At 59.5% G+C, this 18,629-nt stretch overlaps 8 protein-coding genes across 8 annotated transcripts; 3 read left to right on the top strand and 5 right to left on the bottom strand.

Annotated features, from left to right (window-relative positions):
* Nucleotides 1-689: 689 nt before the first annotated feature.
* On the top strand, nucleotides 690-3,198 carry JDV02_009822 (uncharacterized protein). The gene is made up of 3 exons (XM_047991512.1): nucleotides 690-1,668; nucleotides 1,916-2,056; nucleotides 2,196-3,198. Exons 1-3 carry the CDS (start codon nucleotides 695-697, stop codon nucleotides 2,899-2,901), a joined length of 1,821 nt encoding a protein of 606 aa, XP_047847524.1. The 5' UTR covers nucleotides 690-694; the 3' UTR covers nucleotides 2,902-3,198.
* On the bottom strand, nucleotides 3,049-8,044 carry JDV02_009821 (uncharacterized protein). Its single transcript, XM_047991511.1, has 2 exons — nucleotides 7,608-8,044; nucleotides 3,049-7,554 (listed from the first exon to the last, which is right to left on the bottom strand). Exons 1-2 carry the CDS (start codon nucleotides 7,772-7,774, stop codon nucleotides 3,288-3,290), a joined length of 4,434 nt encoding a protein of 1,477 aa, XP_047847523.1. The 5' UTR covers nucleotides 7,775-8,044; the 3' UTR covers nucleotides 3,049-3,287.
* Nucleotides 8,045-8,525: 481 nt separating this feature from the next.
* On the top strand, nucleotides 8,526-9,891 carry UBC35 (E2 ubiquitin-conjugating enzyme). Its single transcript, XM_047991510.1, has 4 exons — nucleotides 8,526-9,030; nucleotides 9,137-9,225; nucleotides 9,299-9,430; nucleotides 9,501-9,891. Exons 1-4 carry the CDS (start codon nucleotides 8,978-8,980, stop codon nucleotides 9,674-9,676), a joined length of 450 nt encoding a protein of 149 aa, XP_047847522.1. The 5' UTR covers nucleotides 8,526-8,977; the 3' UTR covers nucleotides 9,677-9,891.
* Nucleotides 9,892-9,893: 2 nt separating this feature from the next.
* Nucleotides 9,894-11,031, bottom strand: EGD2_2 (GAL4 enhancer protein). The gene is made up of 4 exons (XM_047991509.1): nucleotides 10,984-11,031; nucleotides 10,445-10,840; nucleotides 10,299-10,385; nucleotides 9,894-10,242 (listed from the first exon to the last, which is right to left on the bottom strand). The coding sequence occupies exons 1-4, from the start codon at nucleotides 10,990-10,992 to the stop codon at nucleotides 10,213-10,215; spliced, it is 522 nt and encodes a 173-aa protein (XP_047847521.1). The 5' UTR covers nucleotides 10,993-11,031; the 3' UTR covers nucleotides 9,894-10,212.
* Nucleotides 11,032-11,365: 334 nt separating this feature from the next.
* EGD2_1 (GAL4 enhancer protein) lies at nucleotides 11,366-12,456 on the bottom strand. The gene is made up of 3 exons (XM_047991508.1): nucleotides 12,021-12,456; nucleotides 11,880-11,938; nucleotides 11,366-11,814 (listed from the first exon to the last, which is right to left on the bottom strand). Exons 1-3 carry the CDS (start codon nucleotides 12,255-12,257, stop codon nucleotides 11,499-11,501), a joined length of 612 nt encoding a protein of 203 aa, XP_047847520.1. The 5' UTR covers nucleotides 12,258-12,456; the 3' UTR covers nucleotides 11,366-11,498.
* A 242-nt stretch (nucleotides 12,457-12,698) lies between these two features.
* JDV02_009817 (uncharacterized protein) lies at nucleotides 12,699-13,623 on the bottom strand. Its single transcript, XM_047991507.1, has 3 exons — nucleotides 13,515-13,623; nucleotides 13,302-13,442; nucleotides 12,699-13,226 (listed from the first exon to the last, which is right to left on the bottom strand). Exons 2-3 carry the CDS (start codon nucleotides 13,428-13,430, stop codon nucleotides 12,912-12,914), a joined length of 444 nt encoding a protein of 147 aa, XP_047847519.1. The 5' UTR covers nucleotides 13,431-13,442; nucleotides 13,515-13,623; the 3' UTR covers nucleotides 12,699-12,911.
* Nucleotides 13,624-14,235: 612 nt separating this feature from the next.
* JDV02_009816 (uncharacterized protein) lies at nucleotides 14,236-15,025 on the bottom strand. Its single transcript, XM_047991506.1, has 4 exons — nucleotides 14,692-15,025; nucleotides 14,599-14,639; nucleotides 14,473-14,535; nucleotides 14,236-14,419 (listed from the first exon to the last, which is right to left on the bottom strand). Exons 1-4 carry the CDS (start codon nucleotides 14,999-15,001, stop codon nucleotides 14,321-14,323), a joined length of 513 nt encoding a protein of 170 aa, XP_047847518.1. The 5' UTR covers nucleotides 15,002-15,025; the 3' UTR covers nucleotides 14,236-14,320.
* A 1,636-nt stretch (nucleotides 15,026-16,661) lies between these two features.
* On the top strand, nucleotides 16,662-18,452 carry JDV02_009815 (uncharacterized protein). Its single transcript, XM_047991505.1, has 2 exons — nucleotides 16,662-17,867; nucleotides 17,933-18,452. Exons 1-2 carry the CDS (start codon nucleotides 16,800-16,802, stop codon nucleotides 18,251-18,253), a joined length of 1,389 nt encoding a protein of 462 aa, XP_047847517.1. The 5' UTR covers nucleotides 16,662-16,799; the 3' UTR covers nucleotides 18,254-18,452.
* The last annotated feature ends 177 nt before the right edge of the window (nucleotides 18,453-18,629 follow it).

Below are 18,629 nucleotides of genomic sequence, written 5' to 3'. Positions count from 1 at the left end.
GGGCCGGCAGAAGCGTAAAAGGTAATTAGCTGCATGGGGCAGGGCGTCTGCCGGACCCCATATTTCGTCAGGGCCAAGGCGCGCCCCTCATCACTCCGTCCCCACCTCCGCACATCCAAGGATCCGATCGGGATCCGTTCATTGCTGGGGGGGCGGGGTGGAAGAGGGGGTCGAAAGGAGAAGAGGAGAGAGGTTTGAACACGCCTTTTTGCTTTTTGTTTGCGGTGCCTTCCTGGCCGCAATTCGCCCGGTCTCATTCGCTTGGGGGAGTTCTTGTCATGTTGTACGACGAAGCATGGGGGGGAGACGACGAGTACTACAAGTACGAATAAAGGTGTTGCTGGTGGGGGAGCACAGCATGTCTGCATCCGGGGAGGGAGGGGGGGGAGATGCAAGATGAGGAAAAAAACGTCGATTGCCATTTTTGTCTCACTCGGGGCAATTGTCCTTTTTTTTTTCTCAAAGAATCCTGTGTGTGAGTGAGTGAAAAAGTGAGTGAGTGTGCCTCGGAGCTTTACAGCGTAGTAACGTAGTTGGTGCGTTGTGGCTCATGTCCCTCCCTCTCTTTGAATGAGTGGGAGAGGCAAAAATGGCAAAAAAGGGCGGGTTGACGACCTGGCGGGCTTGCGTCGTGGAGCAAGTAACTACTAATCGGGACATGTCACTAGTTACTTACTTACACTCACTCTCGTCAATGTTCCAAGTTTCACTTCCACGTACGTATACACACCATTGTCACGTTTATCAAGTGTATACTGTATACATAAGCCAGTCGTTTGCGTGGTGGTGGGCCATGAGCCTCCAGAGCAGCAGAAGAGTCGCGCGCTGCACCATCCGCGCGTCTCTTCGTCTTCCCCTCTGGCCGACGTACCTCGGCCCCCGATATCGCGTCTCCGCCGCCTCCATCAACTCCAACAAGCGAACGACGCTACGCTTCAGCTGCACCGCCAGCACCTCCTCTTCCTCACCCTCCTCGACAAGCACCACGCCTTTTGACGCCGCCGCCAGTCTCGTGGAATCATTGTCATCGTCATCTTCTTGTTTTCAGGCGCTCGCGTCGCGACAGGGAAACCAATTCGCCAGCCCGCACCATCACCACCCTCAGCGCCGGCGCCTCCGCGGCTTGTCACGACCTTTTTTTCGCCGTTCCTCGCAAGCGTTGTCGGCATCGTCGTTGTCGTGGACTTGTCCGTCGCCCCAGCAGTCACGCACCATCATCACCACCACCACCTTCAACACCAACACCACCATGGCCGGCCCAGTGACGGACACAGACGGAGGAGGCGGAGCAGCACCAGCAGCACCAGCAGCGGCCACGGGCAGCACCGGCGGCAACATCACCGCCCGCGACAAGCTCCTCATCCACGTCCCGCAGCCGCCGCCCCCGGGCTTCCTCGACGCGCTGGCGGCGCGCTTCCCGCAGCTGTCGGTGCGGTGGGAGATTGCGGGCTTCGACCCCCTGCGCAGCGACCTGGCCAGCGCCGACACGCTGCCGCCCGAGGTCCTCGACGGCGTCACCATGCTGTGCGCCTACCCGCCCGCCGCCGCCGCCGCCATCCCCGACGTGCGCTTCGTGCAGCTCATCTCGGCCGGCTCGGACCGCTGGGTCGGGCATGACAAGTATCGGGACCCCCGGGTCGTGTTTTGCTCGGGGAGCGGCTGCCACGCGTGAGTTCTCCCCCCCCCCCTTTTTCCGTCTTGATTTTCATGTTCACGTACCTGTCCCGGCCTCTCTTTCTCTCTCTCTCTCTCTCTCTCCCGCGGGGGGAGGGGGTCCTGGCTATACTACGTGATACTTGTACCGGACCGTACGTACAGTATACATTGTATATATGTGTATGAGACGGATGGAATGGACGCACGGATAGACGGATATATGGATGGCTGTGCTGACTGCCAACAACAACAACAACAGCCCCCAGATCGCCGAATGGGTCATCGCCTCCTGGCTCGCCTCGGAGCACCACTTTGACGTCTACAAGCAGCAGCAGTTGCAGAGGCACTGGTCCGCCCGCGTCGCCGACCACCCCGTCACCGACTCCATGGGCCGGCGCATGTAAGTGCTCTCTTCCCCTCCCCCTCACACACTCTCTCTCGCGCCCTCATCATCATCACATCACCATCGATCGTCTCCCTCATCACTCGCCTGCGCCCCGCATGGCATCTAGCTAACTCTCGCGGCAACAAAAAAAAAGGGCCGTCTTCGGCTACGGCGCCATCGGCCGCCACTGCGCACAGCTCGGCCGCGCCCTCGGCATGGACGTCGTCGCCTACACGCGCCGCCCGCGCCCCACGCCCGCCTCGCGCCGCCTCGACCCGGGCTCCTACGCCGTCCCCGGCACCGGCGACCCGGACGGCGTCATCCCCTCGCGCTGGTTCCACGGCGAGGACGACCCCGCCGCCGCACTCGCCGACATGCTCCGCCTCGGCGTCGACCTGCTCGTCCTCGCCGTGCCCCTCTCCGACTCGACCCGCGGGCTCGTCGGCCGCCGCGAGTTTGACCTCATGCGCGACGTTGCCGCTGGCGTTGCTGGCGTCGATTCGGCGACCACTACCGCCGCCGCCGCCGCCGCCGCCACCGGTAGCGAGAGCACCACGGGACAGAAGGCGATGCGCCGCCCCCCGCCGTTCCTGTGCAACATCGCCCGCGGCCCCATCGTCGATTCCCTCGCCCTCGTCGACGCCCTGCGCGACGGCTCCCTTCGCGGCGCCGCCCTCGACGTCACCGACCCGGAGCCCCTGCCCGCCGACCACCCGCTGTGGACCGCCCCCAACGTCTTCATCACCCCGCACGTCGCCTGGCAGTCGACCGGCATCATCGACCGCATCGCCGGCCTGATCCTCGAGAACCTGACGCGCCTGGACGAGGGCCGTCCCCTGCTCAACCAAATCAAGAAGTGAAAGGGGGAGGGGTGGGGTGCTAGCTTGGGGACAGGCCCAGAAAAGAGAGGAACAGGTAGACAGGCAGCCGGCTCCGGAGGTACATATACAGGCCTATACTTGAACGGCCCCCCTTCCTCATGGTACGTTGGAAGGTGTCTTCTTCTTCTCCATCATCTTGTATTTGAGACCCGAGGGGAGCTTTACCATTATCCTTACGCGCTGGTATACAGGGCATTGATGCCCCCATGCCATCCACCCACCCACTCACTACATAGGTATATAAATGATGTATAAACCACAACATGGAAACCCGCAAGACTCCGTCCACAATCACACGTACAAGACATTATACACTTGTAGGCACAGTCGCCCACCTCCACTTCTCACTCGTATTACTCCTCCACTCACCCGCCGCCCCTCTTGCTCGTCGTTGTCGTCGCCGCCTTCCGCACGCTCGACGCCCGCGACCACGTCCCTGCAGACTTCTTCAGCCTGCCGAAGCTGAGCGTCGCCGGGGACAGCGCCCCCGTGCCCACCCCCTGCATCCTGCTTGGCACGTTCTTCTCCACGCGCTCCCACCCTCCCGGCTTGCCTCGATCGTCGTCCTCGTCGTCGCTGAGCCCTATGGCCGCCGCCGGCAGCATCGATAGCGCCGGGGCCTTGCCCATCCCCTTGAGCATCGCGCCCTGCAGCGCCGCCCACGACTCGACGTGCCCGCTCGAGGCCTCTTCGACGCACGGGCACTCGTCGCCCGCCGGGCACATCGTCTCGCCCGCGGCGTGCCACTCGGCCAAGCACGACTCGTGGCTGGCGCAGCCGCACGACAGGCAAGCCGGGAACAGCGCGTCCACCGGCTCCAGGCAGTACACGCACTGCAGCTGCGTCTGCGTCCGATGACACCGGTCGCACGTGCCCACGGCGCCGCCAATCTTTGGCACCGATGACGTGTACCGTGCCGGCTCCAGCTGTGTCTCGTGGACCCTGCAGATGCCTGTAACGTCGAGCCCTCGTCCAGACGCGAGCAGCGTCAGCAGCTGGTCCTTCTTCCCCATGACAATAGGCGACGAGCCCGTCTTGTGATGCCCCCCCGTCCCGCTTGCGCTCTCGTGCAAGGTCGTCGATTCATGAAAACTGCCGTCGACTGCCCCAGCCGCTGGATGCTCCTTGAGGACGTTGAACTTCATGATCTCGAGCCGCGCCAGCGGCTGGCCCCACATCTGAAGCATCTCAGCATACGCATACCGGTAGTTGGCAAACGTGTTGGCCTTGTTCACGTCCAACAGTGGCGTCGAGAGCCACCCATCATCGTCAAACATGGATTGGTCCTCAAGTATCACCGACACATTGATCGGAACCAGGGCCAGCATGTCATCCTTGCGGTAGTCGTCATCGGATACCGAAGTCCGTGCGCCCGCCGAGTCCGCCATGGCGGACCCGCTGCCTTGCGTTGTGTTTCCGGTGCTGGGAGCGAGGCTGTTCAGGATGTATTCCGCCGGGCTAGGCTTCTTTTTGGGCTGGTTGGGAGGCGACGACGAGCTCCCGCCGGTGAAAGACCGCGGCAAGCCCGCGGCGAAGGCAGATGCCAGTCCCGTGTTGCCACGTAAAAGACCGCGGTTGGTTGGTGATCTCGAAATTGGTGATGGCTGGTCTTGTTCTCCGAGGAAAGACTTTTTAGCTGGGGGCGTCTCGCCACACGAGTAGGACCCGTTTGGCCCTTCGACACCCCAGTTGATCTCGTCGGATGCCTGCGATCCAGCGTAGTGGAGGGGCGTGTGCAGTGCCCCGGGCGTCGTTGCGGCTGAGTTGCTGTAGCTCCCTCGGTACAGACCCCACGCAGATGCGTCCGTGGGGAAGTAGTCGAGCGAGAAGGATGGCGCTTTAAGTGTCAGTGGTGTTTCCTCCACTGGTAGGCGAGACTCGATGTAGGCGACCCCGTCGTCGCTCGAAGGTTCGCTAAAGATGCACGACAGCATCGCCAGCATCTGCACGTCCGCGAGCTTCTCGAAGTGGTCAAAGAGATCCGCGATGAACTCCTTCGCCAACGGGTGCTGACCCCATTTTACACGCCCAAGCAGGTCGCGGTCGCCTCCAACCACATCCCTAACCAGGTTGTCGTGCTCACGTACAACATCTCTCGCTATAACGAGAATGGACGCTTTTCGCTGGTCGCGACTCAGCACCTCTAGAGGTATCCCCTTCTTGAGCAACAGCGCAAGGTATCGCCAGACGTCAACAAGATCGTCATACCCGTATTTCTCGGCAACGCTCGCGTTGTGGTCGCACACGGCTGCTCCGTCGCCAAATATGGCGTACTCCTCCGCGAACTCTCTCTTGGAGGGAAGCTCGGCCTGCAGATCGTGGATGGTTACGAGGTTTCTAGGCCTCCCGAACCGACGGCGGCTGGTGCCCGTGCCTGTACCAGTGCCAGCTCCCGTGCCGCCACCGCTGGACCTGACCGAGCGGTCCACGCTCCACGTCTTGCTGCCGCTGGGCCTATACCACAGGCTCATCTTATGTATCGATGTTGACTCGGAGTCACTTGACGACGACGAAGAGACATCCGAATCCGTCGAGTCTGACAGTTCGTCTGTGGCAGACGCTTCATCTGTCGCGTATTTCTGACGCGACGGCGGGTCGTAGGTGAGACGTCCGAAGCCTGCAAAAAAGGGCTCTCCTTTGGCGCGCTCCTTGCTGTACAGCTCGGCAGACGTCGAGAACAGGGCTCTAGCCTTTTCTTCCTTTGACGGGAAGAAGCTAACGAGTCGTCCGTCGTTGGAGAAGCGAGCACCGCACGTTCGTGGCGACGGTGGGATGATGTTCCGGCTCGGCGGCGCCAGTATCGTATCAATCTCACTGTGAGGCACGAGTTCCTGGGACATGGAAGCGGAGCCGCCCGCCGGAATATCTTCGTCCTCTTCGCTTGAGCTCTCGTCACTGAGGCCGTCCAGATCGTCGTCCAGATCTCGCACGTTCTTGAAGAAGGTAGTGCTGGATTCCAGGTCGACTTCCCCGAGAAGATACGTAAAAGCAACTTCAAGGCAGTTCTGTTTTCTTTGCAGGAACTGCTCTGCCAGTTGGTGCATTTCTCGCGTGATCCTCTTGTGCGTTTCCTCCGCCATGAAGGAGGTCTTCTCGATCAGGAACTTTGGTGCCCTCACCTTGGGGTAGTCGCCGGGAATGTCGATCTTGACTTTGATGAATATGGGCTCCCCGTCGACACCCCATGGCCCGGTGAGGGATGCGTTGAGCGTCAGGTTGTCCATGTCGATGTTCTCCCACTTGACCTTTGGGATCTGCGTGCTCACGCGTAATAGTTCCTCTTGTATCGTATCGGGTTGGCCCCACTCATCGTCTGGATAGCTGTGCCCTACCATGCTCGCATCTTTGGACGCATGCCGCCTCGATCCGTCCGTGGAGGGCTTACGTTTTGTCATGGTGATGCCCTTCATCCAGCCAAGCTGCGCTTGACTCCTATCGACGCCCTTGTTCGTGCCAACTTTGGCCTTCATGGACGGGCCTCGCCAGCTTGGCTTCATTTGGCGGTTCAGGGGACCGCCGGAGCGCATCCCGAGCGTCAGAGCGCTTTGCTTGTGGTGTGGGGTGCTGGTGCCACTTCTGCTTCCCTTCATGGTTCCCGCTCTCCGCTCTCGGTTTGAGCTGTCGTCAACCGTACGGAACGTCTTGTATGCAGCACCCTGTCGGGTCAGGCTCAATCCCTTCCGCGCCGGGCCGTCTTTGACATGACCAACCGAAGACAGCAAGTTGTGGTCGACGCAGTGAAGTCGGAGCTCGTTGTCCGTGCCCCATGACACCAGCTGGAATTCGCGGTGGTCGACGTTGTCGTCGGATATGCCCCCGCGCGTTCTCCATAAGAACTCCTTTGCCTTGTGGTCGCCGTGGCCGGGGAAAACGGCCACAGGCTTCGGCGTGGCCTCTAAGGGCGAGTCCTCACTCCACAGCCGGTCATATAGGTAGAGATCGCCGGGCTCGTTTTGCGGCATGGCCAAAAGGCCCCAGCCAAAGGGCGTGTGGCGAGCTCTCCACACGGGGAAGTCAGTGTGAATGACGTGCTCCAGCATGTCGTCGTCCTTGCCATAGTCCCAGAACCTAATGCTCTTGTCGAGCGAGCAGGTGACGATGCCGGTGGGCCGGGTGCGATTCCAGTCTATGCCGTAGATCTTGGACGTGTGCGCGCTGATGGACTTGAGGGGCTCGCAGGCCCGTCGCTCGTCCCAGACGTGGAGCCAGCGATCGTGAGCAGAGGCCAGGATGTGGGGGTCCTGGCGGTTGAACTTGACTTGCGTCGCGCCGGCGAACCAGTCGCAAAAGGTGAGAACTGGCTGCCTGGGGCGACGCAGATCCCACCAGTGAACATAACCATCGACGGAGCACGTCGCCAGCAGGTCCGGGTGGTGAGCGGAGAAGTTGACGTCAGTAATGGCCCTGCTGTGCCCCTGGAGGGAGTGCTCGATGGCGCCCGAGTTGGAGTCCTCCCTCAGGTTGAGGTTCCAGACAAGCGCGCGGTGGTTGGCCGTGGAGACGACCCAGTAGTCGCGCATGGCAAATGGAGACCACTGCACATCGCAGACCAGCCAGGGCATGCCATGGCTGCGGAGGCGGCGCGGCGGGTTGTACGGAGAGTCCAGGTCAATGATGGCCAAGCCCTCGGGGCTGGTCTCGCGGTCAGCACTGGTATCATGCGCCAAAGGGCAGGGGGTGCGTACGAGGCGAGGGCGATATCTCGACCTGACGGCGAGATGGTGGCTGAGCCGACGAGCCCCTCGACGTGGATGGTGCCGTCGGAGTCGAAGCTCTCGCTGTCGTAGGCTGACTTGATGATCTTGCCCTTCTTGGGGGACGCGTCGGTGAGCTGGTCAAAGGACGGCATCATGGGCGGCTGTATGTCGCGATGCTCGCGACGGCTCTCATGGTCGGCCTGGTCATGCGCTGCAGTCCTGAGCCAGGCGCGGCGGCGGCGGCGGCGGCGGCGAAGCTCTCGGCGACAACCCGCGGGCGTCGGTAGCCTCGATGCCTTGTTGGCCGGGAAGCTAACGCGCCGTGTGTCGTCGTTCCGGCGCCATCGAGTCGCCGCCGGGTATGAGGAACAGGCGTCGCGGGCGCGCAGATGGCTGATGTGGTGAAGTGAGGTCAGATGTGGAGGTGCGGGCGTGACGAATAGCTCCAGGCCACTCCCGCGCCCGAACTGGTGGGCGTTGCACCGGCGCGGTCAGGCGGACAGGTACGAAGTACCCGCACCGCGAATCCGGGCGCGATGATACCTCGCGGGTGCCAGTGGTGTGTGGCTGTCCGGACAGCGGCACACCATGGGCACACATGTCATGGGATGGCCTCGGATGTCGATGCTTCTGAAAATGGTTCGTTCTTTTCATGTGTCTTTAAATGGCTGCAAACTACGTAGGCACGTCACGTTTACCTGTAGGTAGGGTCTCGCGGCCACGCATTGGGTTTTGCTTCTGCTGCTTCATGGATGGACCTTGCTCCCTGTCATCATAGCCCCAATGGAAGCCTGGAACACGCCTGGGGACCTCACTCAGCACGACGGCACTGGACACTCGCCGCCGGGCAAGGTGCCTCCAGCGCTGCCGTGCAGTGCCGCGCTCACTGCCCGCGCATCGCCTCACCTCCAGGGTGCCAAGGAGGGCAGGGCGGGCAGTCCCCTCACACTCCCGTCACCACCTGGAGGTACAGTACCTAGGATGGAAGCTGGAGCCCTGGGCCGCTGTAGCACAGGGCCTCCATCAGCCCCGCGACCACCTCCGCCCGCCTTGCACCCACAGGCCCGGTCGCAAGGGTGAACCCCACCTTCGGTCGCGCCGCATCACCCTCCCACCACGGCCCAGAGTCACCACTTTTGATTCCCATCGTCACCGCCGCCGCCGCAGACTTCAACCTCGCCCGCATCACCCCTCGATCGACCGCCGTGGCCGTCTCCCCCCCACCAATCTCTGGCCCCGAGCACCCCTTCGCAGCGCCTGCCGCCTGAGCGGATTTTCCCTGAGCCGCTCCTCTTTCCCTCCCACGAGCCCGGCTTGGCTGCGCGGTCCATTGGGCCTCTTCACCATTACAGGCCGAAATGGCTCTCCCTAAGCGCATCGTGAAGGAGACGGAGCGCCTCATGGCCGAGCCGTATGCACTTTGAACCCCCACCCTTTCCCGGTCCGCCTTCTTTATGGTGCGCGCAAGCCCTGGCGCCTGGCCACCCGACTGACGAGGTTTTGCTTCGTGCCTGCAGGGTCCCCGGAATCAGCGCCGTCCCTCACGAAGATAACCTCCGCTACTTTGATGTCGAAATTCACGGGCCCGCCCAGTCGCCCTACGAAGGTCGGTCGCCCCGTCGTCGCGAACGAGGAGTCCCCACGCGACGGTCTGAAGGGCAGTCGCTGACACTGTACAGGCGGCATCTTCAAGCTCGAGCTCTTCCTCCCCGATGACTACCCCATGACACCCCCCAAGATCCGCTTCTTGACCAAGATTTTCCACCCCAACGTGGACAAGCTAGGCCGCATCTGCCTCGATGTTCTGAAGAGTCCGTCTCGCCGCTCTCCGCTCCCCGATATTCCCTGGGGCGCGCGCATAGCTGACACGTGCGCACACAGACAACTGGTCCCCCGCGCTGCAAATCCGGACTATCCTCCTGTCCATCCAGGCTCTTCTCGGCGCCCCCAACCCTGACGACCCTCTCGCCGCCGACGTCGCCAAGAGTTGGAAGGAGGACGAGCAGGCGGCCATCGCCACGGCAAAGGAGTGGACCAAGCAGTATGCGCAGCCATAGAATGCTCGGCCCAGGTCAGAGAGAGAGAGAGGCATGGCGACAGACGGCTATATGACGGCGTCGAGGCGACGAGGCATGAGCATTGCTGGAGGAGTTTGACGGCCCCTATTTGTTTTCTTGTATTCTGCTGCGCCGGTCTTGTTATGTTTAGACAATCGTAGCGTAAAAAACAGCCGAGGGTTAGCTTAGGCTGCCCTGCGCGCGTATCGATCACACTTCAAACTGACTAGTTGTGGTAATCCTCTGCATCCTGTTTGAAGATGCCTGTCTACGTTCTTTCCGCTCGCAATATACGCGGACGCCAGGAGCCGACACTGCCTCCAGTGTCGCCGGGTCTCCGGCTTCACTTCCACCGCATGCGCGTCCAACCATGGTAAACATTTAGTTGCACCAAATTATGAACCAAAGCGTCTCTACACACAGAAAAGTTTCGGTGGATTGGGTATAGCGGAGACTGACGTCTGCCGCCTCGAGTTCTTGTATCTACAATGCTAGAGTACACAAAGGGAATTCCGGTAACGTGACGCTTGGGTCGATTACACAATGGCCAGGTCGCCAAACTTCTCCTGTAGAGTGTGTCAGTACTGTCTCGGCGGGTTTCTCGAACGCTGGGTCCACGGACCTTGTATCCCGGCACCATCCAGCGGCCCTTGGAGATGAGCTGGGTGGTCTTCTCGTCGATCGACTTCTCGGCGGCGGCAACCTCGTCCTGCAAAACAACGCGTCAGCATTCCATCCCCTCACAACCTCGCACCCTGCGCAACATACCACAGTGAGGTCCTCGAACGGACGAGCCTCCTCAATGTTCTTCAGCGTGGCGGCCAGGTCCTTGAGCTCCAGGTCGACGACCTGCTTGGTGGCCTCGGCGTTCTTGACGGCCTCGACCTCGAAGGCCTCGATGGCCTTGAGCTGGCGGCTGACGTCGTATGTGACGGGCTTGAAGGCCTTGAAGCGCTTCTCAATCTCGTCGACGACGGCCTGGTTCTTGAGCGTCGAGCGGTACTGCGCGAAGTCGACCGTCGTGGCCTGCTCCTGCAGCTGGGCGATCTTGCGGCGGGCGTCCTCGTTGCGCTTCTTGAAGGCCTGCAGGGAGGCGACCGTCTGGCCGCGAAGGCCCAGCGAGCTGGTGACCTTGGTCCAGTCGAGCTTGAGGGCGGCGCTTCGCTGTTTCGGAGAGGGAGAGAAAATTAGCTCACGGCCTCTCGAGGAAAGGCGGGGGGAGCGGCGCGGAGCGACGAAGACTCCGGGGGGCCATTGACTGGCGATGTCTATGTCTCGGGCGCGCCAATTGGCAGGGTGTCGCTTACCGTGGCCATTTTGATGATGTCTGGGGGTCTCGTGGAGAGGAGAGGATGTCGTTGATGGGCGTTGATTGACTTTGCCGAACTTGCCCGACTGGGGAGCGCCCTCCACCGCAGTCACGTGATTAGAGTCGTGATCGCCAAGCGCCGTGCGCGCCGAGGAGCAGGCCAGGCACGTATGTCGCGGGGCATTACAGCTTTCACTGGAAAGCTCAAGTGTACTCTAAATGTTCGTTGCAAGACTGCTGAAGAGTATTTCCATCATCGTAGCTCAGTCGTCAAACTACGGCAATGAGAGCGCATTAGCGAGGCTGCTCGGCAACATCCCAAATATTGGGGTATCTGGTCCCAAACCCAGCCACGTCCAAGTCACTAAGCATCCGGCAGACGCCATTTATCCCTTTATTTGCTTCAGGAAGATGGTCCTGCAAGGCCAGAGGCTCTTGCCGAAAAATACAAAGCCGCCCATGCTGCATGAGCCTCCTTGAAAACAACGTCCCAGCCGCGGCGCCGCGCAGTGCTTAAATACTCAAAGCCATGATAGAGTTGACAATGTCGTTGTCGTTCTCCTTCAGCGCCTTGATAGCCTTTTTGCGGCTGACGTTGGCTTGGGTCATGACCAGCTCAATGTCCTTGTCCTCGAGGCCCTCGGCGTCCACCTCCTCGCCATCGTCCTCCTCCTCCTCCTTCTTGGTCTCGGCACCCTCGACGGCCTTGCTGGACTCGCCGTGGTTGTGGCCGGCGTGGTCACCCTCGGCACCGGCGGCGGCGAGCTGCTGAGCGGCAGCCTGCTGGGCAGTGGCGTTGACGTCCTCGATCTTGGCCTCACCGAACACACTGCGTCACGCTTGTCAGCTTCCTCATGTGCTGTAAGGTTTGCCACCACTAAGGGGGCGACTCACATGTAAGTGTTGCTGTTGGGAGACTTGTAGACCTCGGGGTTGTTGATGACGAAGAGGATCTGTTTCATGCCCATCAGCTCATCCGTTCCATTCTCCCTCATCACCAAGCTTCGAAGTCTCTCCCCTGTAGTCGGCACGTACGTTCTTGGGGCGGCGGAGCGTCACGCGGGTGATGCCGGGCACGCGGGTGAGGTGCAGCTTCTCGATGGCCTTGCGAGCCTTCTTCTCGTTGCGGGAGTGGACTACAGCGGTCGAGCCAGCGGGCAGGTTGCCCTCGGCCTCCTCAGCATCGGACTCATCGCTGCTGTCCTCCTGCTCCTCGACGGTAGGGCGCTGGGTCTCGTCGTCCGGGAGCTCCTCGACTCTGGGGTTGGCCATTTTGAATGCTGCGTTGGGGGGTTGCCGCCGTTAGCCTCGATGTCCCACCACTTTTTCGGGGGTGAAAAAATTCGACCGGGTAGCGTTCTCGCGTACGATGCGTTGTCAAATCCCACGGCGGATTGCTGCAGCAATTGGGTACTTACTGATTTGTTGAGCCCGGTTTCCTTGGTTCTGAGCTGCGTTAGTGATGGTCGTCACGCTGTTTGTGCTGCGGAACAGTACGGCGAAATTCTAGGGTTTGGTGGACAGCGCCGGCTAAACCGCATTAGGTAATCAGCCACTCCGGCGAAGATGGCCCGAAGCACTGGGCATCATGAGGCGGAGAGACGGAGAGCGATGTGCACGGAAACCAGACATGACCGGTGTCGATGCGAACTCGCATGTTCCTTCAGATTTACAAGATACAGTCATTTCACATGTGGACGCGGTCGCGTGTTGCGTTGAATTCGTCTTGATTTCTGAATTTCCGTATTGACGCCGGTTCATCGTGCGATGAAATGTGACATACAGCCCTTCCAGAACGGGTGCAAAATAGGAATGCGACGGTCTTTGCCGCCGCAGCGTGTTTTCCTTTCCGGTTCCATGCCGCTCGTTCTAATGCCAGCCACCCCTCGAATCCATCCCCCCGACTCCGATTGCTGATCAACCAAATTATGCCGAGGCCTTGATCTTGGCCAGAGCCTTGCGCTCCTCGAATCGCGCCTGCTTCTTAAGGCGCATGACCTTGAAGCGGTCAAAGTCCGTCAGGGCCTTCCGCCTCTTGACCTGGTCGCGCTTCTTGGCCCAGTTGCTCTCCTTCCACTTGGCGTCGATCTCGGCCTTCTCCCACTGCTTCTTGACGGTGCCGTGTCGGGAGCCGCGGAGGAGACCCTCGATAACGAACTGGGACAGGAGGCACTTGGACAGGGGGACGGATTGCCGGGGAATGGCCAGCGCGGGGTCGGAGGAGGGACCGTCAACGAGAACCTGCGATGAATGATGTCAACTTCTTGGTCCACAAATACGGCTCGGCTCGGCGGAGGAGGAACGCTATAGACGTACGCGCTTGTGGTCGATGATCTCGACGATGGTGGCCAGGCGGCCGGCGTAGGGGTGGTCGCCGTTGATGAGAACGACGCGGCCGACCTCAACGAGGCGCCAGTTGGATCCCTCAATCACTGCTTCGCCCATGGTGACGGTTGTCTGTCGCAGTTCTGTGTCAGTCGCGAGTCGTTTCGGGAGATGCGCCGTCGCGTCGGGAGGATATTCTCATACCAATAGTCGAAGACGTTTGTCGTTCGGAGGTGGTTGGATTCTTGAGGTGTTGTCACCGTGGAGTCGCCAATGACTTTTTGTCGCTCGGCTATTAGGGTGTGCGGGCGAAATTCAAACCTGTGCCCTAAGCAAAATTTTCGGATTTTTGGTTCCGCCACCTCCGGCCGCCACGCGCCGAGAGACGACGCACGGACCAACTAGCGCTTGACTTTTCTCCCAAGAATTTCTCTGCAACCTTCTGGAGAGCTTCCAACACTGCTTCGTACCAGCTCCCTCGCCCACTGCCTGCGTTTTCGCAGAAGCGGTGGCAGCTTGAAGCGGGAACAGACTCCAAGGTAAGCCTGCACTCGCATCCCTTTCACACTTCCTGCTCCCTGCACCTTTATGATGAGGTAATTTGCGATTGATTCCTGCCGATGGCTCTCTTCGCCAGAGTGGCTGTATCGGCAGGATAGGTGATATTCAATTTCTTACATATTCTGAACCTTGCACTCTCTCATCCATTAATGTTGGTTATCTTGTGGATGGTGAGCAATTGGCTAACATTGCCAAAGCAGATTGACATGTTCTCCGTGCAAATTGCGTCTATGTATGACTGCAGATTTTGCACGTCATGATCGGTCGATTCTTGGTGCACCCAGACGCGCATCGATGCATACTGAGGGGCATCTCATGACTTGATTCATACATCACGTCGTGGCGGAATTGGAAACATTGTCAAGTGACAAACACTGAGAATTGATTGCGCTGGTGCGCTCGCGGCGCATACCTAACGCCCATGCAGATCTTGATAGATAATAATGCATTTATTTACCCTGCTTCTCCCGCAGCCTCTGCTCGTCCTCTGCCTGCAGCTGAGCGTCAATCTTGGCTCCTTTGGAAGGCTCATTGCCGTGCATCCTGGCCTGGAAAGTGTCAATGTATGGACTTGCGCGTGGTGATGGACGGCAACACTCACCGGAAGCGTAGGGTCCTTCTTGGACATGGCAGTCTCCTTGTCATCAGGCTTCTCTCCCTGACGCTACTCCAAGTTAGCCTTACCATGCATTTTCGCATGCCTGCTATAAGAGCCAACTCTTCATACCTCTTCGGCGGCGAGTCGGTTGGAAATGGACCTCTCGTCCTCTGGAGTCATGTTAGCGCCGGCTGCGGACGTAGGGAAGCGGTTCGCACTCACTGGGGTCGGTGAGCTTGTGGGAGTTGATCTTGCCCTCTTCGTAGGGCACAGCGGTGTCTTGCTCAGAGCGCTTCACGTTGCGCTGGTCGCCAGCCTCGTACACGGCCGAAGTACCAACGTTTGAGTGTCCAGACATGTTGAGTTGGGTGGTTTGGTTGAAATGAGCTTGTAGTACGGTAAATGGCTGATTTAGGCGAGATTTGCTGCAGAACGGTCTTGATGGTATTCTGGAAGTGCTCGCCAGACTCTTTTGTAGTTTGCGCGGCGATGCGTTGAAAGCCGGACCATCTGCTCCACAGCCTGACTTCATAACCTACGTCATGATTTTGACAATGACCCATCGCGACAAGCCGCCCAGAGACTTGGGTTCCAGCAACCGCACCAGAGATGCGTCATTTGATTATTGCAGCGCTTTGGCGGGCGGCTCAATTTTTTATGGACCTGTCCATCGTTCAATCGGTGGCTTGCAGACTGAGACGGCGGACTTGTCCGTCATCGAGATGTGCCGTGGCTGAGGTGGAACACACATCTGAGCCGGAGAGACGGCTGGTTCGAGAAGCACACCACGCAATCTGAGCACATTGCACATTTTGGCGAAACAATCGTGAGCATTGCGCAAAAAAGCATGCAACGAATTCTTCGTCGGGCATTACCTTTATTAAGTATGTTCCGCCTCGTTGTGTTGCTTCATGTTGGGATTCCTCCCTCAATGAAAAGTAGGCTACCCTACATCGCCTGCACTCCACCAGCGCAACCCAACCCGACGAGGTCCAATGCAACACATGTGAAAATATGTGACTTTGAACGTATCACGAGAAGCTAGCACTGGCTGGTTGTATACTGACCTCTGTTGTTTGGCTGTGCCTGGTGTTATGCGCCTGTAACATGCGCGATGGGCAAGGGGGTGTGGTTGCCCAAGCTGTCTCATTCGCCTGCACGTCGTTTTCTCTTCGTTTTCTAGTGCTTCAGCAACTTCCGAGACACATGGCGCAGCTCGTTTATGGCCGAGCTTGCACCCACTAGCTTCGATCCCGCGCAACTCGCGCGTGACGAGCGGCAGTACGCGTCACGAAGTGACACCAGGGCAGTGGCCTGGCCATGGTGCACAAGGGGCTGGGATGAATTCGCAACCTGGGTGAGGCCCCTTCCTCATGGCTGACTGCTACGCGTTTCACAGGCTGACGCGGCCGTGAGCGTTATGGCTTCCATCCTTCCGCCATTGCCGGGACAGTCTATTCAAGTTTCGTCTCACCCAGGCCCTCACCTCAGCCTCATGTTTAGTCGTACGAGCGAGCGTAGTAGGGGTCGTGTCCCCCTATCCTGCACGGCAAGACGACACGGCCCGCTTGCCGGCTTGGAGAATGAGGTGCTGAGCGTCGGAGCTATGTCAGGGGTATCTGCAGTGCTGTTGGTGCCGCCGCCACTGAGTGTCCAAGGCATCAAGGGTCACTACCAATGACTGGGTAGGAAAGGCAGCACTCAATTTGAGGCTTATAGGATCCATGGCCGTGTCCGCCCCAGGGTCCACGAGGGGCAGAATTTAGAAATAGTTCTTCATGGGTCTCCAGAAGGGGCGCAGAGCGACACGGCAAATGAAAAAAAAAAGAGATGCCAATCTTGGTGCCTGCCAACCGCCCTAGCCGTGAGCGACAGACCTAGGACCAGAAGGAGAAGGAAAGTGCCGGTCGATGGGGATTCCAGACGACGATAGCGAAATCACTTCTCATCTCTTTACTTGTGGGTCGTGGGGCGGATGTGTCCGCCAAACTCTGGATGCGGACGGGAGCATACTAGGCCTAGTATTGCCGGCACGGCGACCCTTACTAGTTAGCGACATGCATGGGACCCAGTGGTTCGAGCGAGCTTACCAAAATGGAAAAGACGGATGGATGGATGGTGGGAGAGAAGGGGACCGCTTTCTCTTAAAAGGAGCGTGCCAGCGGCGGATGTGCCGGACTGACCGTGTGCTACGTACGTGCAACTGCCAGAAATAATAACCAGGGCAGGCCAGGCTTTCTCTGCCATGAGTCTATTGTTTCGCGGTGTCCCTTTTGCCTTTGGCTTTGCCGCGCTGTGCTGCTAGGAAACACCAGCAGCAGTCGCCAGCCATGGAGCAGCACTTGGTCTTCGATACCGGCCTGACCCGCGCCGACCATGTGGTCCTGAAGAACCTTGCCCGCGACGTTGCAGCTGCCGACGCAGCGACCGCTGTTGCGCACCAGCAGCACAAGCAGCAGCTCAGCATTCCCGTGGACGATGTCATTGACCACGACTCGGGCATCGGCTCTGAGGAGAGCTCCCACCACGAGGACGAAGCCATCAATACGCCTTGTGAGAAGGACTCACCCGATGACACCGCCGGGGATGTTGCTCGCCTCAAGGCCATGAGGGATCCGGCCAGCGACAAGTTTGAGCCAACAGTGCTCCTCACCGTCGACGATTGTGCCTCATACGTCTCACCGACGTTCAACAGATACGTCCTGCAACCGTACATTGCCTGGGCTAGAAGGATCACGCGGCACGAGACCGACGTTGCCATGATCACGCATCTCATCATGTACTTTACGACTTCGCTGCCGAGTGCCATCTTGCTCTACAACCGCTTCTCCTACGTCCATGGCGTCATCCACGTCGCCATGCATTTTTACTTCCTCGGCACCTACACGTTGATGATGCACCAGCACATTCACCAGCGGGGCATCCTGGCGAAGCAATACGCCATTTTCGACAAGCTCTTCCCATATATCCTCGACCCGCTGATGGGCCATAGCTGGAACACGTACTACTACCATCACGTCAAGCACCACCACGTCGAGGGCAACGGCCCGGACGACTTGTCCTCGACGATCCGCTACCAGCGCGACAGCCTCGCCGACTTTGTTCGTTACGTGGGCCGCTTCTTCTTCCTCGTCTGGGTCGACCTGCCGCTGTACTTTTTGCGCAAGAACAGGCCCTCCATGGCCGTGCGTGCCGCGGGCTGGGAGTTCCTCACCTACCTGTACTATTACATCATGGCGACGCGCTTCGGCGGCAAGGCGACGCTGTTTGTGTACCTGCTGCCGTTCCTGATCCTGCGGCTGGGCCTCATGGTTGGAAACTGGGGTCAGCACGCCTTTGTGGACGCAGATGAGCCGGACTCGGACTTTCGGTCCAGCATAACGCTCATTGACGTGGCGGTAAGTCGAGCCAAGCGACACAGATGAGCCCTTGTTCGAGGGTCCGTGCTGATGACCATACACAGAGCAACCGATTCTGCTTCAACGACGGCTATCACACGTCTCACCACCTCAACCCGCTGCGGCACTGGCGCGATCATCCCATCTCCTTCCTGGAGCAGAAGCCGACGTACGCCAGAGAGGGGGCGCTCGTCTTCCACAACATCGATTTCCTCATGATCACGGCGCGGCTGATGATGAAGGACTATGAGCACCTCGCGCGGTGCATGGTGCCCATGGGCGCGCAGATCGACCTCACCATGGAAGGCAGGGTCGCTCTGCTGAAGACGCTGACGCGGAGATTCAGCGAAGATGAGATTCGTGATAAGTTTCGTAAGAATACGTGAAACGCGGAAGGGTAGGTGGGCGAGGGTTCCTGGTCGGGGGCGCCGTCATGGAGCGGCGATGCGCAGGCGTCTGGGTGTTGCTGGCATGGCTATATTTCGTAGACTGTATCATAAATGCATGCATGCATGGGACGGGTTTCGTAGACGGGCATCACAAACGCATACACCAGCGGAATCTTTGAGAAATAGAGTTGGCACGATTGGCCTGACAATATCGATTCATATCTGATAAGATGGTACGGCCAGGAAGGAACTGTCGTGAAGCTGGCATGCGTGCTGGAACTTCGAGAAGCCGCCCTGCTGATCGGGATTTGGGGGGGTAGGCGCACAGACCACCCACACGCAAACGGCAGGCACGCCCGCTAGCATAAAGGCA

Source organism: Purpureocillium takamizusanense, chromosome 10 (assembly GCF_022605165.1).
Source record: "Purpureocillium takamizusanense chromosome 10, complete sequence".
NCBI lineage: Eukaryota > Fungi > Ascomycota > Sordariomycetes > Hypocreales > Ophiocordycipitaceae > Purpureocillium > Purpureocillium takamizusanense.
Note: the sequence above shows the minus strand (reverse complement) of the source record. Positions and strands in the feature narration are given on the sequence as shown.

Coding starts and splice junctions, on each gene's coding strand:
- JDV02_009816 (XM_047991506.1), bottom strand. CDS start 15,001: ATGAAGTCAGGCTGTGGAGCAGATGGTCCGGCTTTCAACGCATCGCCG. Junction 14,640..14,691: donor CCACAAGCTCACCGACCCCA/GTGAGTGCGAAC, acceptor ACATGACTCCAG/AGGACGAGAGGTCCATTTCC. Junction 14,420..14,472: donor AGAAGGACCCTACGCTTCCG/GTGAGTGTTGCC, acceptor GACACTTTCCAG/GCCAGGATGCACGGCAATGA.
- EGD2_2 (XM_047991509.1), bottom strand. Junction 10,386..10,444: donor CGTTCGAGGACCTCACTGTG/GTATGTTGCGCA, acceptor GTTGTTTTGCAG/GACGAGGTTGCCGCCGCCGA. Junction 10,243..10,298: donor GGATGGTGCCGGGATACAAG/GTCCGTGGACCC, acceptor CACACTCTACAG/GAGAAGTTTGGCGACCTGGC.
- JDV02_009822 (XM_047991512.1), top strand. CDS start 695: ATGTTCCAAGTTTCACTTCCACGTACGTATACACACCATTGTCACGTT. Junction 1,669..1,915: donor TCGGGGAGCGGCTGCCACGC/GTGAGTTCTCCC, acceptor CAACAACAACAG/CCCCCAGATCGCCGAATGGG. Junction 2,057..2,195: donor GACTCCATGGGCCGGCGCAT/GTAAGTGCTCTC, acceptor ACAAAAAAAAAG/GGCCGTCTTCGGCTACGGCG.
- JDV02_009815 (XM_047991505.1), top strand. CDS start 16,800: ATGGAGCAGCACTTGGTCTTCGATACCGGCCTGACCCGCGCCGACCAT. Junction 17,868..17,932: donor TAACGCTCATTGACGTGGCG/GTAAGTCGAGCC, acceptor GACCATACACAG/AGCAACCGATTCTGCTTCAA.
- JDV02_009821 (XM_047991511.1), bottom strand. CDS start 7,774: ATGATGCCGTCCTTTGACCAGCTCACCGACGCGTCCCCCAAGAAGGGC. Junction 7,555..7,607: donor CGAGATATCGCCCTCGCCTC/GTACGCACCCCC, acceptor CCGCGAGACCAG/CCCCGAGGGCTTGGCCATCA.
- UBC35 (XM_047991510.1), top strand. CDS start 8,978: ATGGCTCTCCCTAAGCGCATCGTGAAGGAGACGGAGCGCCTCATGGCC. Junction 9,031..9,136: donor GAGCGCCTCATGGCCGAGCC/GTATGCACTTTG, acceptor TCGTGCCTGCAG/GGTCCCCGGAATCAGCGCCG. Junction 9,431..9,500: donor CTGCCTCGATGTTCTGAAGA/GTCCGTCTCGCC, acceptor GTGCGCACACAG/ACAACTGGTCCCCCGCGCTG.
- EGD2_1 (XM_047991508.1), bottom strand. CDS start 12,257: ATGGCCAACCCCAGAGTCGAGGAGCTCCCGGACGACGAGACCCAGCGC. Junction 11,939..12,020: donor CGCTCCGCCGCCCCAAGAAC/GTACGTGCCGAC, acceptor GGCATGAAACAG/ATCCTCTTCGTCATCAACAA. Junction 11,815..11,879: donor CCCAACAGCAACACTTACAT/GTGAGTCGCCCC, acceptor AGCGTGACGCAG/TGTGTTCGGTGAGGCCAAGA.
- JDV02_009817 (XM_047991507.1), bottom strand. CDS start 13,430: ATGGGCGAAGCAGTGATTGAGGGATCCAACTGGCGCCTCGTTGAGGTC. Junction 13,227..13,301: donor AGATCATCGACCACAAGCGC/GTACGTCTATAG, acceptor CATTCATCGCAG/GTTCTCGTTGACGGTCCCTC.